The following is an 18,041-nucleotide window of genomic DNA, read 5'->3' as shown; positions in this document are numbered from 1 at the left end:
TTGTGTCTGTCTGCTAATAAAAACATGGCTTCCTAGTTTCCATATTTAGCTTCTAAGCCCATCCAGAGGGAGAGGGGCTCCCTTCCTCTGGGATTATAATGGGTCTCCTATGGAGGGATTATGTAATCCAGAATGTCCCCGCAGCGGAGAATAAATCACGTTTGACTTATTCTCAACATTCACTCATGTTCTAATTAGGACATAACTGCGACTACCTGTTAATGAAAAATATATATCACTTATTCTATGTCATATTAATGAGCCCACAACGTTAAGCATGTTTTTTCGCCGAGCTGTGAAGAATAACAAAAGCTCGCGCTGTTCCCAGAAGGCGCGCGACGGCTGCACAGTCGCCATGGCAACGCTAAACGCCTTACAGATTAAAGGTCCACAATTAGTTCGCCCGTCTCGTCGTCGGAGGAGTCGGTCTCCCTGACGCGGACGCAGACGGCAGCAGCGGGACGTCTTGCAGTATGGCGTCTAGCTATTGAGCTCCAGGGTCGTCTTTTTTTCCTCCAAGTTGCCTCCGTCCTCCTGTCCTCGGCATGCCCAGCAAACTCATTCCCAACTCGGCTGCTCCTGCTGGATTGAGCCGTCGATATGAGCGTCCTGGTTCACTTTCGAGGTTGGCCCAGAGTGAGTAGAAAACTTTTGTCAGTTTCTAGAGATACTTGCTCCCATTTTATATTTTAACTTGTGTCACGGCAGCCTGTACCTCGTTCGGCGTTTGAAGTATTACAAAAGGTAACATTGTAGCGTTTAATTGACCGACGTCGTGAACGGAAGTCATTTATGCTTTGTTCGCGTTTTTATCTGTGACTTTTGTGTCATTGGGAAGTCGTTTCAATATTATCAAAGACGCACGTGACGTAAGGAGCCCGTGTTTTCCCTGGGATGCTGCTGGAGGCTCGTCAGGGCGGGGTGACCCCAGCAGACAATAGGACAACTACGTCAAGCTGACGGAGTATAGTATCCCCACGGCGGAAATGATGTCACTATGTTGTTACAAAGTAAAAGATGACTTTAAATCTGTTAATGCTTTTTACCAGCCTTTCTTTATCTCAAACTTCTTTACTATTTGATTTTTTTAAATTATCATTATTAGTCAACACTGTATATTAAAGATGAATAGCAAATGTAATATATGTGGCTCTTCTTCAGAGTATTATGTATTTCATTGATGGTGATTTTGAAACAGTAATTTTTGATACCCCTACAACTGCATGTCCTCTGCATTAGTTAAATGTCAGTCAATGTGTCAGAGACATTCTCAACCGACCGGGATTCGAACTTGTGACCCTGTGTCACCGCCGCGCCTTTATTAGAGTTTTTATTTATTATTGTTTTATTTGGCTAACCTTCATATTAAATGAAAGGAATATTAGTAGATTGGAACATCGTGAAACCCTCAACTAACCTCAGCCGTGGCCCATTATTTAGAAAAAAAAAAATACCACCGGAAGTAGCGCTGCTGTTTTTGCAGCATGAGTAACAATATTTTGTAGAAGCCGCAGAGGGAGGTGAGCGGGGCGCCGAGCATCTTCTCAGGAAGAAGGAGCCGCAATGTTTACTCCAGACAGCGTTCTGGATGAATAGCTCGCAGTCCCGCCGCCGCCATGCCGTAGGGTAACCCGCCGGGCGCTTGGATGAAGCCGAACGGGGCCCGCAGCTGGCAGGAAGCCGGGTGGTTGTAACCGAAGGTGGGAGGATGCACTGGGCTGCTGGCTTCGCCTCCTCCCGGCCGTGCGTGGTGGAACTGGGGCGGAATCACAGCCTGCCGCTCGGGCTGTGCGGCTCCGAGCAGCAGCAGTCTTTGTATGGCTACATCATCGCCTTCCCCCTGCAGGACTACGGCGGCATCATGTCGGCTCTGGGCTCGGAGTCCTGGTGGAAGAAGACCCTCTATATCACCGGGGGGGCCCTGCTGGCGGCTGCAGCCTACCTACTGCACGAGCTGCTCGCCATCAGGTAGGTGGGCACGCGACCTGGACTGTGTTTTTATTATCTTTCACCAGTCAGTGTTTATAATCCCATAATCGGGATTGATTGGGTTTTATAACGTTGTTAAATGGTATCATAAATAGGTGGATGTTACAAGAAGACTTAAGGACGGAGTCTATTTCTTCCTACTAAGGAGAAGACGTAGCCTATTTAGAGAAAATAAAAAAAAAAACATTGTGAGTGAGCCTAAACTCTGGAGCTTCACATTCAACCTGCCCTGTAATACATTCATCTGCGATGAAAAGATACCGCAGATGCTTATGAAAACAACAGAGAAGACCCTCAATAAAATTACATTTCCAGCGTCTCCAATCGCAGCGCTGATAACACTGGACTATTGTCAGAGCAGCAATGCGTGCCTGACAGGAGAGGGATTATAAATTTGGAGCGGCCCAGTGCTGGGCAGTAAGTACATCCTGTTACAGTGGCCTGATAGTTTGTGCTTTCTCCCCACCCCTTCTCCTGTAAGCTGTGTTTGAAGCCGCTGCTGAATCACGTGCAGGCTGCTGATGTCGGCTATGCAGCCTGCCGGAATCATTTGTTTGTACCAAGTGACGCGTTTGTTGGCAGTGGCATCAATAAACCAGCTTAGATTACCCTGCTCCCTGAGAGATACTTCCTGTGTAAAAAAAAAAATAAAATAAGAAAAAAGTTTGAGGTCTTCATTTCATCTCCTTTTTTCATTCAAACTTTAGGTTAAAAGTAGGTAAAATACAGCTCAACATAACAACTTGTAAAGCATGTTTAAAAACCTTGAAGTTTATTGAAATGTGTTTTTTCTATTATTAAGTAGAGGAAACAGTCTGGAGGCTTGCTCTAAAACAAACACCACCCTGAGTACAAAATGCAGAATTGCAGTTTTAAGACCTTCATTGAAAAACTGTAACATATTTCACAGGAGACATTTCCTTTATAAAAAAATTGTTTTCAATTGAATCAATAGAAAGCGATTTTTTAAAATTCCTCTAGAAAGGTACCAGACAGCCTTTTTGGCTACAGCTTGTTAGATGGCAATTGCAATTAAGCTGCAAAAAGGGGAACTTGCAGGACAAACACAAATCTTCAGAACACAGGACCAAAACAAACAAAAGAAAAAAACAAGTGCAGTTGGTTTTCAAATGTATATGACAGCACTTGTTCTGCAAATCCGATCCAGAAGAGCAATCACTAACAACTAGCCGCCATTGAAAGGTTTGTCATCATTTTGCAAAAAGAGGGACAAACAGGACAGAGTCCAGTGATAGTTTGCCGAAACAAATGCTGAACATAAAGCATTTTTGTAGTTGCGAGCAAACTAGGCAAAGAAACAGTTCAAGGACAGAGAAGAGCATCTCATGTGTGTCCTGCAGTGCTGAGCTGGAGAGATGCGAGGACAGCCCTATGCTGCACAAATCAATAACTAAAGCGAGGTCAATGTGCACACAAACCAGATTCTAGGGACTGTTCCGTGATGTTGAAGTGACACTGATATAATTCATTTAAAGTAAAAAAAAAACAAAACAAAAAAACAAAACAAAAAGTCTCTGTGACATAGAAAGTAGCATTTAATTGATTATTTATGTGATAATACAATGACAGAACAACTAATGGGCAGAAACATGACTCAATATTTGCATGAAACATGTCACACTGAAAAGCCAAGCATGGGCCTTCACTGGAATAGAATACTTTCCAATAGTGATGCCATTACATCGCATGGCAAATGGAAACAGACATGTCTATAATGGCAATACTAGAAATACAACAAAAAAATGTAGAAATTGAAAACTATACAGTTGTAGTTAAAAGTTAAATAAAAAACAAGATTGCATTGAGCTAGACACAGTCTGTCCAGCCATGAAAAGCAAAACTAGTGAAAACTAGAATTAAGATCTGTCAATCCTATTGAGAAATGACTGTTTTTAAGACCACAATATGTAATCTCATTGATACTTTGAAGATACATGTTTACTTGAAAAGTACTACGATGTTTTTTTAAAAATATTTATTCTAGAAATTTAGCTCAAGTTTGTGCATCACAACCAAAATAATAAAAGTTAATCAGCGAACAAATCACCAAATTTCCAAGTATATGTATTTCCACAGGTGCAGTTGATGTGAAATTTGTATTAGATGTGGAAAAGACTCCACTGGGAAAAAGTATTGAGCATGTGAAGAAACGGGGTTACAAGGATGCAGGGAATGCCATGACACCAGTCGAAATCTATCCGTAACTAGAAAGCAGTTACGGATTTTAACCTAGACCCAGGGGTCTGATTATCACGATGTCGCACAAGAAACTTCTCATAATTGGCAAAAATAATGAGTTCTCTCAAGACCTTTGCAACCTTAACAGTTTTTACACTGGTTACAGAGCAATTCTAAACTACTAAGTTGTCCAAGAGCCGAGGACTATTTGTGAAGAGCTTCAGAAAGACCTGGAATTAGCCACATCTGGAGAAGTCAGTCAGCGACTGATCAGATGAGATTAAAATTGATTGGATTCCACATTTAGAAGTCAAAAGTATAGGGTAAGCTGTCTTCTAGGAACTGTAATTGGTTTTTCTTCTATCTTTTTGTTCAATGCCAGTTGGCGAATAGCTTAGTAGTGCATTACCGCCACCAACTGGTAAGGAGTGTGGACCAAATGGTGGTAAAATAATAAATCATTACTGTGATTTGTCACAGGTTTTCACCATGCTGGTCACTTTATTACATCATTCATTTGATATTAATGCAGATGCTAAACTGCCAGCAGTTCACTGTGATTGACAGCTTGTGTAAACTTTTTTTACCCCAACAAATTCTCCCCTTGGTGGTTCCAGTGCAATAACGTAATGTAACCTTTGTGTTTTTACTCGAGGTCATTTTTTCTATAAAATCTAAAACAAGCCCATGCCTGCCTTTATCTTGCCTTGCATACCAAAGCTATCTCCTCTACTGCGTATTATTATTTCAGCTCTTAAGAAAAATCGTCCTGATGGAGGAACTAAATTAACAGTCGCTTGATTGAATATTGTGATGTGAGCAGGAAAATGAGGAAAAGTGTGATTGATTTCTCCTTTTCCCCCTCATGAAGTTTTCTTCTTCTTACAAATGAGCACACCACTAAGTGTTTCCGGGCTGCAGTTCTCAGATCAGATCATTATGTTTGCTCTGAGCTGGGGGAGAATGACTCATTTACTTTACACATTCAAGTCCTTCACAAGCCCTTGATACCGCTCAGCTGATACGCTGGAGCAGGACTGTGGCATATCAGCTATATTTTCAAATCAAATCAAATCTAATTTTATTTGTATAGCACATTTCAGCAGCAAGGCATTTCAAAGTGCTTTACATCATAAACACAAGAACACAAAGTCATGCAACGTATAATAGACAATACATTGTTACATATTACATTTCAAATACAATTCTAAACAGGTGTGTTTTTAGTTGCGATTTAAAGGAGGTCAGGGTTTCTGCTGTTTTAGTTTTCTGGAAGTTTGTTCCAAATTTTTGGTGCATTGATGCTGAAAGCTGCTTCTCCTCTCTTCAAGCTATCTTAAAATACCTATTGCTCCATAACCCTGCATGAATAAATTATCTCTAAAAGTGATGAACATCTCAGGTTGATAACTCAGAGTCCTCTCTTTGTAAAGCTTAAACCAGGTGACAAAATATATTCGTACGAATCAATTCATTGAAAGAAACCACCATTTCATTAACAATGAGATCAAAATAGTCGATTAAATAGAATAAAAATGAACTCTTTTAAATGCATACATTTATTTATTTGTGTTCTGCATCTCTGTGTGTGTAGGAAGGAGCAGGAGTTGGATTCTGAAGATGCCATCATCCTCCATCAGTTCTCCAGACCAAAGAACGGCATCCCCAGCCTCTCCCCCTTCTGCCTCAAAATAGAGACGTACCTGCGCATGTTGGATCTGCCTTACCAGGTAACAGAGACGTTCTGCAGTTGCTGTGTTTTATCATCCTTAGAGAAAGCGATTTCAAAATAAAGCCTGTGTACCAATGACAAAGGACTTTTTTATCACCTGCAGAACTACTTTGACGGGAAGCTGTCACCGCAGGGAAAGATGCCGTGGATCGAGTACAACCATGAGCAGGTGTCGGGGTCAGAGTTCATCGTAGACTTTCTGGAGGAGAAACTGGGGCTCAACTTGAACAAGAACCTGACCCCACAAGAAATAGCCGTGTCCAGAGCAGTCACCAAGATGGTTGAAGAGCACCTCTACTGGTAAGGAGGTGACCCACAGGAACGCTCACAGAACATTCTGCGACAAGAAATCTTTTGTTCTTCCTCGGTTATGTAAGCTTTTTGCCACTGAATACAAACATATTGACATTTTCCACTCTTTAGACAATAGAAAAACATCCACTGACATTTATTAACAGTGTGGAGACCTGGTACATCATGAAAGACTGGATGTGTAACAACTTGGTACAAACTTACATCACATTATTTTAGCTACATAATGTCCACTTTGTCTTTCCGGTAAAAAAAAAAAAAAAAAAAAAACAAAAAAAAAAAAAGGTTTGTTCCCTGACTGGCCCTCTTGCTTCACTCTTCATTTTTCTATGGGCTGATCCGACCCTGACGGCTCCTGATTTGATGGCATGTTGAGTCACACCAGATCGACTGGAAGATACGCAGGCTACTTCTGCTTCTGAGAGATTGTTTTCACCCCTCTTCCAGCACACACAGGCTGTTTTCCATTACCTAAAAGCTGCATCCATCTTCCACCTCTCATCCCCTACACACACACTGTGCTTTAACCTGCTGTTTCATTTCCATCCCTTTGATAACATCAGGACACAGTATCCAGAAAAATTTTGTTTTAACCCCACACTTAGTGGATTCCTCATAGCATTAGCTGAGGTCATTCTTGTAACCCACATCCTCCTCCACTCCTTCCTCCCCCCTGGCTGCTTTCTGTGCCACTACATCCACCTGCCACATTTAGACCCACATTTAGACCTGTGGGCTGAATTATTGATGAAGGGCACTGTGACAGCTTGTTGCTCGTTACGTGATGAGATGCATGCAAGCATCAGCGGGCTGTTTCCTGAGCCCCAGAGGCCGCAGCTTGCATGTTGCTCTTAAATACCACACAACCGCTGCTGGGGATGTTTATTATTAGTATGTGTGAAGCCTTTTTAGAAAGCAGTCGCTTTGGGCGACTTTATACTTGCTAACATCTCACACATCGAACAGTTTTTATTTTTTATTTTAACAAAGCTGCGTCAGTCTTTGGGATATCAGATACAAGGGTCAGTGTGCAGTCAGACATGATACTGCCCAGAGTCTTTGATTGAATTTGTGTCAAGGAACCGGTCCTACACATTATATTGAAGGAGTGCTCCAGGACATTTGGACCTCTTCCATTTCTTTTCAAAAGGGAGTTTGACATCAGGCTTCAGATTTTGTGATGGACTGATAGGTTGAAGCTCATCATAGTATGAAACTGTTTAAGAGACTTCAAAGATCTGACTGGAGATGTAACAGCCAGAGATTTTGAATTGATTCCTGGTTTATGTTTTTCTGTAAAGCTTTGACTTATTTTTGCTGATTGCAGATTCTTTGAAAGAGCTAAAATAATTAGCATGAAAAATATTTGTTTTTTTACCGTTTCTGGCATTAATGTAATTATTTTAGTTGGTGAGGTATGTAATTTGTATAAAACAAATACACAATTATTATGAATTTAAAATAAAGGTAACTTTAGCATCTTGCATTAGCTCTTAGCATGATTACTGTGGTAGTTACTACTAACGGTAAACATCAGTCATTTTTATGAAAAAGCCACGTCAAAATAACCAACATAGTCTCACTTTGTTATAATAGCCTGGTTAGCAGGTGCTTTTCTTTTTTTTCAGTGTGACCTGGTAGTATTTACATATGGAGTGTTTTCTGACTATAAAAATCGTACATTGTAACTTTGACCAGTCACTCACTGGTGAGTTCAGTCAAGCAAAAAAAAAATCCAAAAAACTAACTTCTCTCCACCAGCCTTTTTTTTACACCACCATTTTCTGCCTTTTTTTCAATGTTTTTAAATTACCGGTAGAATTCTTTACCTTAACATGAGATTCCTATTACTGCAGTGAGCTCAACGTTGAGGCAGAGCAGCTTTCGATTCTCATTAATATTTTCAACTGTCGTTACTCTGCGTGTTCCCTCAGGACAATAGCATACTGCCAGTGGGTGGACAACGTGGAAGAAACCCAGAAGCTGCTGGCGATGAACGGTCCTCTGAGCGACACGCTGAAATGGCTGCTGAGCCACCTGACTGGCAGCATGGTGCGCAGAGAGATGTACGGCCATGGCATCGGCCGTTTCTCCAAGGAGGAGGTCTACACGCTGATGGAGAAGGACATGAGGACCCTGGCCACTCTGCTGGGTAGGAGCAGGAAATCATCAGCTCATTTAGATCAGTGAGAGAGAAGTTGGCTGGAAAGGAACTGGCCCAATCCTTAATTAGGATAAAGATAAAATGGTGACATGTGATGAAGTGATTTTATAGCAAAGGAGCAGCTGAGCTCATGCTGTAAAATCTCTGCATTTAACGCATCTGTTGTTTTGTCCTATAGGAGACAAGAAATACTTTATGGGCTCCAAGATGTCAACGTTAGACGCCACAGTGTTCGGCCATCTGGCTCAGGCTATGTGGACTCTACCTGGGACCCGGCCAGAGCAACTCATCAAAGGTTGGAGTCCTGTCAGCACCTTTTTATATTTTGTCGTATTACAACCGCAAACTTCAGTTGTATTTTATCGCGGTTCTTCTTAACTGACACAAACAAGATAATAGCTGGTTTTTGGAGTCAGCAGAAAGGGAGATAGTCTGGGAACAATAATTTTCAGGTCTTGCCGAAGTTCTTCAAATTAGACTTGGGCTTTGATTGGGCCGCTGTTAGACATAAATATGCTTTGATCTAAACCACAGGGCTGAAACTGCAGCCCTCAGATGGTTTTTACATGTGTTTAACCTTATTTTAGTTATTTATTTATTTTTTTTTGTAAATGAAACATAAATAATGCTTTGTTCTGGATGTTTTGTTCCGAGTTTTGCCTTTAAGTCTAATCAAATCTCTGCTGTGTAAGCCAGTGTCTCAGTCCTTAATCCTTAAACCTGTATTGAAAATGTGAATTTATCCTCCAAATTGGGCTGACTAGCTCTAATAATCCATACAACTACCAGAGTGGCCAATGAAGATAGCCATTTGAAGGGTAAAGACACAATGACGCTGACTTATGCAGAAGGTTTTCTATGACTTTAGGAAATCCTAAGGAATATTTAATGATTTTTTACCTTTGACCACAAGATGGCAGTGGTCGACAGAAGAAGGTTTTAACACATTGGTGTTTTATCCTTAAACTTCATTTGATAGAAGAATAATAAATCACTTTTTCTAATTAGAATGTGACAAAAAATACTAAAATAGCTCTCCATCACAAGGGCATTCATTTTTCCTAATGATGAGAGAAACAAAACTTTTACAATCAGATCTTTAAGAAACAATAAACTTGACATGTGAATCTCTAAAATGATTTCTCTATAGATGGAGAAGTTAAAGGATCAGTATAACAATCGAAGTTCATGGAGCACCTTGATAATTGAGCATCAGTTCCCAGTTCGTTTCAGGTCTGAACTTTGATTGGGCCATCTTAACATGTAATATGTTTTGATCTAGAAAGCGAAACTCTGCCCCAGTCTTATCTCTGACATGTTTCCATCCTGAAGCAAACAGTAAAGCAGAAATAAACCACACATCCATACCTTTAAATAAAAGCAGCAGTTGCTCAGTCAGAAAAGCATCCAGAGGAACAAGGAACGACTGAATGCAGTAAGATTCCAATTCTGGAAATATTTATTAACTCTTGCTGTGAAACACCGTGTCTGTGGTTAATATCTTCTCAGGAGAGCTGATTAATCTGGCCATGTTCTGTGAGCGGATGCGAAGGAAGTTCTGGCCTGAGTGGTTTGTGGAGGTGGAGGACCTTTATTACGACGGAGACAGTGAGAGCAGCAGCAGTAGCAGCCCTGCAGGCCTGCTGGACTTTGGCCTGTTCTCCAGGACTGACACTCTGGATGACAGTGACAGCTGCAGCCAGTCCACCAGACAGACACACACACCGTCCCCCGAGTCGGACCACTCGCTTTTTGACTCGGACGTGGGGACGGGCTCCGAAAACGACATTCAGCTCAAAGAGGAGATGATGCCAGACCTGGAGGTTTGAGTTGTGACCGGTAAGAGCGGGACTTAACAGGAAAGCAAAATAGCGGACGCAGCAGGCAGCTACAGCCTGACCAGATGACGCTTTGCACATCTGGAGAAACTAGTCCAGCGTCTCCACTCGCTAATTCCAACTTCCCCCAACAGACTGGGTGTGTATATGCAGAGAATACAAAGTAAACCTCATAATAAAACATAGCATACCCATTCGTCCCCTTCCTTGCCATCCGAACTGTCGCGTTGGCAGTTCCTCTTTGCCTTACTTGTCTCGTCCTCAGATCCAGAAGTCGCCGGTGCAAAAGTTACACAAACCAAACATTGGATCTCATGAGAAGCACGGCGACAGAGGAGGAAGTGTTGCAGATGTGACAGGTGGCACTTCACTTGCTATGAGATGATGCAACTAATCACCACTCTGCCATGTGTCAAAAATGTGTAAATCCATTCCAACAGGTGCAGATTGATCATGTGGCTCAAAAGGGAACAGCTGCCGTGTCTCTGCTGTTTACCATCCGTGTGCTGAATAGTAAACACAGACAACAGTGAGTGCCACTTCTCGTCCGTCAGATCCCAGTGTCATTTCCTCTATGCTGCTGTGTATTGTTGAAATCTGATTAAACACCAGGAAAGGAGGTCTATGACTTCATCATCTCCAACCCCAGTCAAGTCGCAGGTTTATTGGATTGAGAGCAGAAGAAAGAATTTGTGCCTGTATCAGTTACCAGATTTCATTTTTATTAATTATTTACATGCACTTTATGTTTAAGCTTCAATTTTTTTCATTTATTTATTTTAATTTCACCTTATTTGATGTGTCAGAGCCATATTTGACCACTAGATGGCGGCATAAGACATCCCTTTTGTCCTTCCTTTGCTGTAACACGGAGCAGATTTCTGCAGGAGATATGAGTCATTTACGGCTACAAACAAAGTATTTGTCCTTCATTCCTGACATTGTAATTTCTATTCATTGGTGACTTGTCATGCAGCGTGTAGGTGTTGTGTGTGGGTGCATGCGTAGCTGCAAACTGAAACTGAGCACACAGCAACAAATCAGCCTTAGTGCTCGGAATATTTATAAAGTGGTGACATTAGTCTTTTTTTTTGTTCTATCATAATTTATTAACAGTGCCATTTGGGGTTTTTTGTAATCAATTTGTGTTTACAAATATATATTTTTATTATGTTTGTGTTTTCTTATTGCTGTCAGAGATGTATTATTTTTGCACTAGTGGAATTGTTTTTTTTCACTTTATGTTAAAGGAAAATCTGCTGTAAAGGCCAAAAAGAGATGCTATGATGCAGGTAACATGGGAAACCACAGAGGTCCTAGTAATGATTATTCAGTGAGGGAGAATGCATCGCTCCTGTTCGCTGTGTGGATGTGAATGTTCCCCTGAGCGAATGTCATCAGTGAGACAGTTCATGAAAATCTCTTTATGTAATGAGATAAGATTTCAAACCAAAAGGAGCTAGATGAGAAACCACAAGAATCTGGAGAGCTTTCAGGTAGAAGAGCTCAAAACGGCAACGTGATGGATGTAAAAATGATGACACAACAGGAAACTAGCAGTAGACATGTGAACACATTTGCTGCTACCGCCGCTAAAGATGCGCGAAAAGCCTTAAAATGAATTCATCTTTCCTTGCTTTACCATCATTTCACATTACCAGTCTTTTCATCCAATTGTTAATTAAAGACGAGGGGAAATCCAGCATTGGAAATAAATATTAGTCTGGTCCTGTTAAATCTAATGAAGTTGGCATAAACAGAGAGATCTTTGGTCTCTTTTAACAATACGCCCAGCTGGTCCATCCTGGATTTTATATTTTCTATTTCCCATTGCAGTCCAGCAGATTGTGATGTAAAATTTTCTGGTATCTTAATGCCTGGCACGCTAACAAGATTCCCAGGCCTTTTGGAAGACAAGCAGTCTCAGCATCACATGTCCTCTACCGTACCTAATAAAGGGCATGAGATCATTTTCTGAACTTTTTTTATCCTGCATTTATGCCAGGAAAAAACAAGTGACTTAATATTTTATGCTAAAAAGATCAGTCATTGTCTCGTCTGACAGGAAACAAGGCCTCAGAGTGTTTTAGAGTACTACTGAAGTTAAGTAAACCGTATGTTTACATTTGTGATGGTTACACAAGTTTTGTTTTCTGCCATGCTTCACAAGTTAAATGTTCCCTAACAGTTGAGCTTTGAAGATGTTTTTCTTCTCCTTACAATATCACACAATGCGTAGCAGGAAGATAAAAATGAATTAACATCTAGTCTAGTGGCTTAAAGCAACAAGTTCCTGTGTCAAATCACATGGACATCCCAGCAAAACAACTAACAATAAATCTATTCAAAAAGGCGTCATCTACATTTATGTCAAAAGGATTGTTACCCACAAGTTTGATTTCAATAAACACAATTACATTTTTAATTGGGTTATCCCGACTTTTTTTCCTGTGTGAAATTATGCCACTGCAATACAATAATTAATTTTAGGGCTGTTCACACATCTTTACCGCTGTCACCAATAAATATGTTCACGTCTGTATTTAAAATTGGTCAAATTAGAGAATACATTTCCCACACATGGTGGTTCATGGACCTCCATAAAACAAATGAGATGAGTGGAATTGTATTCGTCACCTTTTCTGACACCTTCTGCTGCTCTGAGTTGTCTGGAACAGTCGTCACCAGATGAGTGATTTCTCAGAGTAAAGCTGTTACAAAAAGTGAGAAGCTTGTATATCGGGTAAAAAAAAAGGCAAAGAAAACGAACTCTCTTTGAAATGACAAGTTTGTCATAAGCTATCTGCAAATCGCTTCTTTTTTTTTTTTTTTTCCAGTGACACAACCTCTCTGTTTTGTTTTGGTTCAGTGTCGCTGCTCTCATTAGCATCCTTCCCAGAAGCAGCAGGCCGCTCATTCAGCAGAGGGAAAACCGAAATCCCACGTACGATGGTTGCTCCAAAACAAATGACTCGCCAATTAAGCCAGTGCCTGGCTGGTAAAGTGCAGCAACTGAGCGTCTGGCAGCCAAACAGGAAGATATGCTGCTCGAGGTTTCTGTTCAAAACTGGAAATAATTAGAAGGTTAATGTTGACCCTGGTTTTTTTTTTTTGTTTTTTTTCTCCGAAGCATTTACCGAGATAAAGGTTTTAAAAAGTTTAAACGTTAGAAACCACAACCCTCGACTCATCTGTCCCGAGATCAACTTCTTGGTTTTCTGCCACATCACCGTTGAATAAAGGAAGCTAGTGTTGAAAAAACCTACCCAACATTTCTATACTCCAAAACAGACAAATGATGGTTCTAAGAACACTTTTCCTTTTTTCAAAACTGGATTATTTTTTGTTTAAAACATCTGTGTAAATGACATATTATAAAATTCCACTCATCTTCATTGATCTGGGACAGAAATGGTCAGTTTTAGTCGCTGGGCACTAAAACCAAAATGATTTTTCTGTCACCGGACCTTTCAGTAACCAGGTATCCTGATAGCTTCAGGTCAGAGCTCGATTCTTGGACTTTTAAGGTTCTGTTTCCTACATGTTTTCTTGTCCGACCTGATCGATCCGGTCACCACAAACCGTACAGTTGGACTGATTTAATCAAGCCATATTAAAACTAGATGTCTTGTTTTTGGAGAAATGTCATAGCAATTAATGGTGGTGTAATGTAAATATTGTGTGACAATGTGTATCCTGCTGTATGTGGGTCTGACTGATCCAACTACCTGTGGCTGTGCGGTCATAAAGAGCGGGGCGTACTGGAGGATTTCAATAAAGCCTAGCTGTGACAATTTTAAACATCTTGTTAAGATTTATTTTTCTTTTTTTTTCATCTCCTGAGGGAGTAAAGATGGTATGGCAGATGTTACTTTTTTTATATTCCTAATTGTCATATTTCTGGTTTTGTTTTCTGCGTCCAATTGTGTTATGAAAACAGTTCCAGATATGTCAGCTGCTGGAGGACGAGCCAATAGCAGCAGAGATTTACTGAAGGTGAAAAGAAAGGAACGAGGGGCTGCAGGGAAGACAAAGTTCAGCAGGGGCAAACGCAGGACGAACCAGGACCAAAAAGCGAAAGGAGGGTTAAGAGGAGGAGCAGGTGGTGGAGTGAAGAGAGAGCTGGGGATGGAGGGATTGTTGGGAGTCACAGGGGGAAGAGGAGAGAAGAAATGAAAGGAGTGAAATATGGAAGGAGAAAAACTGTTCAGCGAGGAGGAGAGGAGAGATGTGGAGGGGATGAGGTGGCTGAGCTTCAGGGGGCCTGAGGAGAAGATTCGAGGGCCACGGTTCAGGAACCAGGCTCCCGGGGGATGGAGCAGGTGCAGGCTGCGAGCGAGGCCTTTGGGCCTGACGGGGTTGCCAGAGCTTAAAACAATCTGCACTGCTCCTTTTTTTTTTTTTTTTTTTTTTTTTAATTTGGCTCCTCTCTCTGACTGTCTCTCCCTTTCTCTCTACGCTTAACAGATCAGCGATCCACAAAGAGGGGTAAACACACACGGAGCAAAATTCAAATCAGAACTCCCCCGGCTCGGCAAAACAAATTAGAGCAAACAAATTACGGAGAGTCAACACACAACATGGGGAAGCATCTGTGGCTCTCCGGACCGCCGGAGTCGGTGGCTGATTCCGACTCTCCACTCATCCTGTCGACAGGCCCCATCGTTCTGCAGTACTCAGAAGACACAGCAGATGGCAGCACAACGACCATTGAACAAATTACTGCTTCATATTTCAACAAACACGGATTTTTCTTATTTAACGGAACATTACAATTTGGAAATTGTGTATTTTTACAATAGTGGAGTACTGGCAACGTTTTGCGTGCATTATTTAAGGAAACACTGCTGGATTTAATATCAAACTTGACTTAAAAGAAATTTGACTTTACACTTTTAATGCCTTGAAATTGGGCCTCTGTCTCTTTAAGAAGCTCTGGCTTTTTTTGACACTTTGCCTTCAGCACTTTTGTCACAACAGTTCCTCCATCAAGCACGAGACTGTCCCTTTAAATACAGATACTGTTGTGTGCCTTCAACGTCTTCCATAGTTTCACATCATAATCTTAAAACTTTGATGCATTTTAATTTAAATTTAGCACTTGGAATAAAATAGAAAAGTGTGTCACTTAAAGTGGAAGGGAAAGTATGTGAGTTTTTGTTCTTTTTTACTGGTAAAATTGATCATATTTGCAGGGCATTTGTATTCAGCTCCACATAAGTGAATATTAAAGAGGAACTACTTTTCCACTGTACTTATAGCTGTAAGTTTTTTCTATAGACAGACATTTTTTCCCCCCCCAACACATTTCAACATTTTCAAAATACGTCAAGCTCAGCCAAACTGAACCTTTAACATCAACTTGCTGCAGATTCTTGATTGCGTTTTGGTCCGGACTTGAACTGCACCGTTCTGACAGGCTCAATCTGTGCCTTCTGTTTTCTCAAGCGTTCTCACCCACTTCCCTGTCGCTGCTGAAGAAAACCAATCCCACAGCATGACGGGGTCTGAACTGTGGATCTCCACTTGTCGGATGATGTATTAAACGTTGCTGAGATGTTGTAAAAGCTCACCGTGTCATTTCTCTGCAACTTTCTTTTCACAAATGTTCTCCAACAAACCTTTGAGGCCTTTGCAGAGTCATTATTTATACTGAGTTATGAAAATACTCCTGAGATATTAACACAGGGGGATATAGCGATTTGCTTGCACTGGATTTTATTTAGGGGTATCGGAGTAAGAGGAGAAATGTAAAGGAATACACACACTTTTCATATTTTCATGCGTAAAAAAAAAAAAAAAAAAAAAAAATAAATATAATATATATATAATATATATATATATATATATCTAGTTACCTAGATGTCACTTTTCATCTTTTTTAAAGTCAACAATTACTTGATACTGATGAAAAAAAGCACTTGTTCCTTTGGCAGGTTGTTTCGCTTCTAACATGAGAAAAATATCTTGTTATAAGTTAAATAATCCAATGGAAATACTGCTTTTTAAATCAATATCTAAGAATCATCCACTTTAAACAAGCAAACTCATACTTCTTGCTAAAAGAAGAGTCAATATCGTCTTATTTCAAGAACACTGAGACATTTGTACTAGAAACTAGACCAAAGTTAATTGGTAAAATGTTGTAATTATGTTCTTATTCATCACATTTGGTCGTATTAAGAGGCTTTGAAACTTGTGGTCGAAATGCGACAAAACACTGGAAAAGTTTATGGCAGTCACTTTGTATTTCTATTTATTTTGTTGCAGACTGATCTCACTCAGCTCCCTCCCTGAGCCCTGTGGCCCCTGTGGCCCTCTGGCAGGGTCTCTGGCCTGTCCATCTGCCTCCTGTACCGCCTGGTTCTGGTGGGACGCAGGCCATGGAAGATCCCTCTCACACACACCCACACACACACACGCACACCCACACACACTCTCTGAACACCGTGAAAAGCCCCCAGGCCAGCTGCTCCGACTCCAGAATCTACCCGGCACTGCCAGGTGGGTCCCAGGATGCACAGTAGGACCTTTTACTCACACACACACACGCGCACACACACACGTACTGAGCACGTGCACACTCCTCACAATAGCAACACATATGCTCAGTAAGCCTCTTTACAAATGGAGGCGCTGCAACACACATGGTTACATGGGTGGCCCAGATGAAACACCGCGGCGCTGGCGGGTGCCAGCTCTTTACACAGAACCTTTGCAGGCTCAGGTGCGTCCCACAGCCCGCTATAATAGCCTGGGTTCGCCGGGGTGGGACGCCAACAGGTGGCGCTGTTTTCTTTACTAATTAAGGCTTTATTTATTCATTGGCATGTGGAAGCTTCCAGATGACTTTGGCCGGCCTTGCAGTTTGCAGGATAAAAGCCAATGTGTTTGCATTTGTGTGTGTGTGTGTGTGTGTGTGTGTTTTGGGCCTTTATTCCCTTCTTTTCTATGAGGCACAAACCATGAGACTCTTTAATAAACTTTGCAGAAATTTCTGCCTGGTTATTTTGTTGGTGTAACGTCCTGTCGACAGATCTTCACAGGGTGAATATTTTTCTTGAAAGCGGCGCCTCGTTTGTAACGGACCGACGACTTAATCTGCTATTGACTCTCGTTCGGTGTCGGCTTTGAAATTGTGATTGATGTTCGAAGAAAGCAGATGTATTGGTGTTGATTTCACAAATAAGAGCCTCAGTAGAGCGAGGATGAACCACACACAACCACAAGTGCACTTTTATCATGAATTTTCTCACAAACGTGGCACCGTTTGGAGAAAAACAAAGAGCCTTTTAAATAGCTTAAGATTTGTGCTGAAGGGAAACATCGAGACAACAAAGAAATAATCAACTCATCACAACTTTAAAAACTTTTTGTTGTGAACTTCTATTTTTGTAAGAATTGAGGTCAAGGCCGTTTTCGAGTCTTAATTTACATCTTAGTCTACATTCAAAGGAAATAGAACTTTTCCTTTCCCACTTAAGAACTAGAGGCATGCGATACTGCATATTTTGGTGTCTAACTAATACCAAGTGAATATCGCAGATATCAATACCGATACTGATACCAATACCGACAGTCAGTATGCATGATTTATCATCGAACTTCTAACTGCTGCCGTTTTTGTGATTTTACCTTTGAATTATTCTGCTAAAACCTAGAACCGAATTTAGATAAATTTATAGATGTCTACAATGCACTTTTATGACATATTGAAATGATAAACAGAAACAACTGCAAAACTGCATTGTTTTCAAAATAAACAACATCCACAAAAATGATTGTTCGAGAGCAAATCTTAGCAATC

General features: G+C 41.0%; 1 protein-coding gene across 6 annotated transcripts; it reads left to right on the top strand.

Annotated features, from left to right (window-relative positions):
- Window positions 1–346: 346 nt before the first annotated feature.
- faxcb (failed axon connections homolog, metaxin like GST domain containing b) lies at window positions 347–16,739 on the top strand. Of its 6 annotated transcripts, none has more exons than XM_055042111.1 (7): window positions 347–636; window positions 1,847–1,968; window positions 5,783–5,918; window positions 6,024–6,220; window positions 8,167–8,384; window positions 8,575–8,691; window positions 9,906–14,035. In XM_055042111.1, the coding sequence occupies exons 1-7, from the start codon at window positions 601–603 to the stop codon at window positions 10,223–10,225; spliced, it is 1,146 nt and encodes a 381-aa protein (XP_054898086.1). In that variant the 5' UTR covers window positions 347–600; the 3' UTR covers window positions 10,226–14,035. The 6 variants fall into 6 exon arrangements, 2 of the variants coding, with proteins under 2 accessions (XP_054898086.1, XP_054898084.1); XR_008606715.1 differs by lacking the exon at window positions 347–636 and adding an exon at window positions 16,505–16,739 and having other exon boundaries at window positions 1,505–1,968; window positions 9,906–10,763; XR_008606717.1 differs by lacking the exon at window positions 347–636 and adding an exon at window positions 14,702–14,771 and having other exon boundaries at window positions 1,505–1,968; window positions 9,906–10,763.
- Window positions 16,740–18,041: the final 1,302 nt, after the last annotated feature.

Source organism: Poeciliopsis prolifica, unplaced genomic scaffold, assembly GCF_027474105.1.
Source record: "Poeciliopsis prolifica strain line A6 unplaced genomic scaffold, Auburn_PproV2 SCAFFOLD017, whole genome shotgun sequence".
NCBI lineage: Eukaryota > Metazoa > Chordata > Actinopteri > Cyprinodontiformes > Poeciliidae > Poeciliopsis > Poeciliopsis prolifica.
Note: the sequence above shows the minus strand (reverse complement) of the source record. Positions and strands in the feature narration are given on the sequence as shown.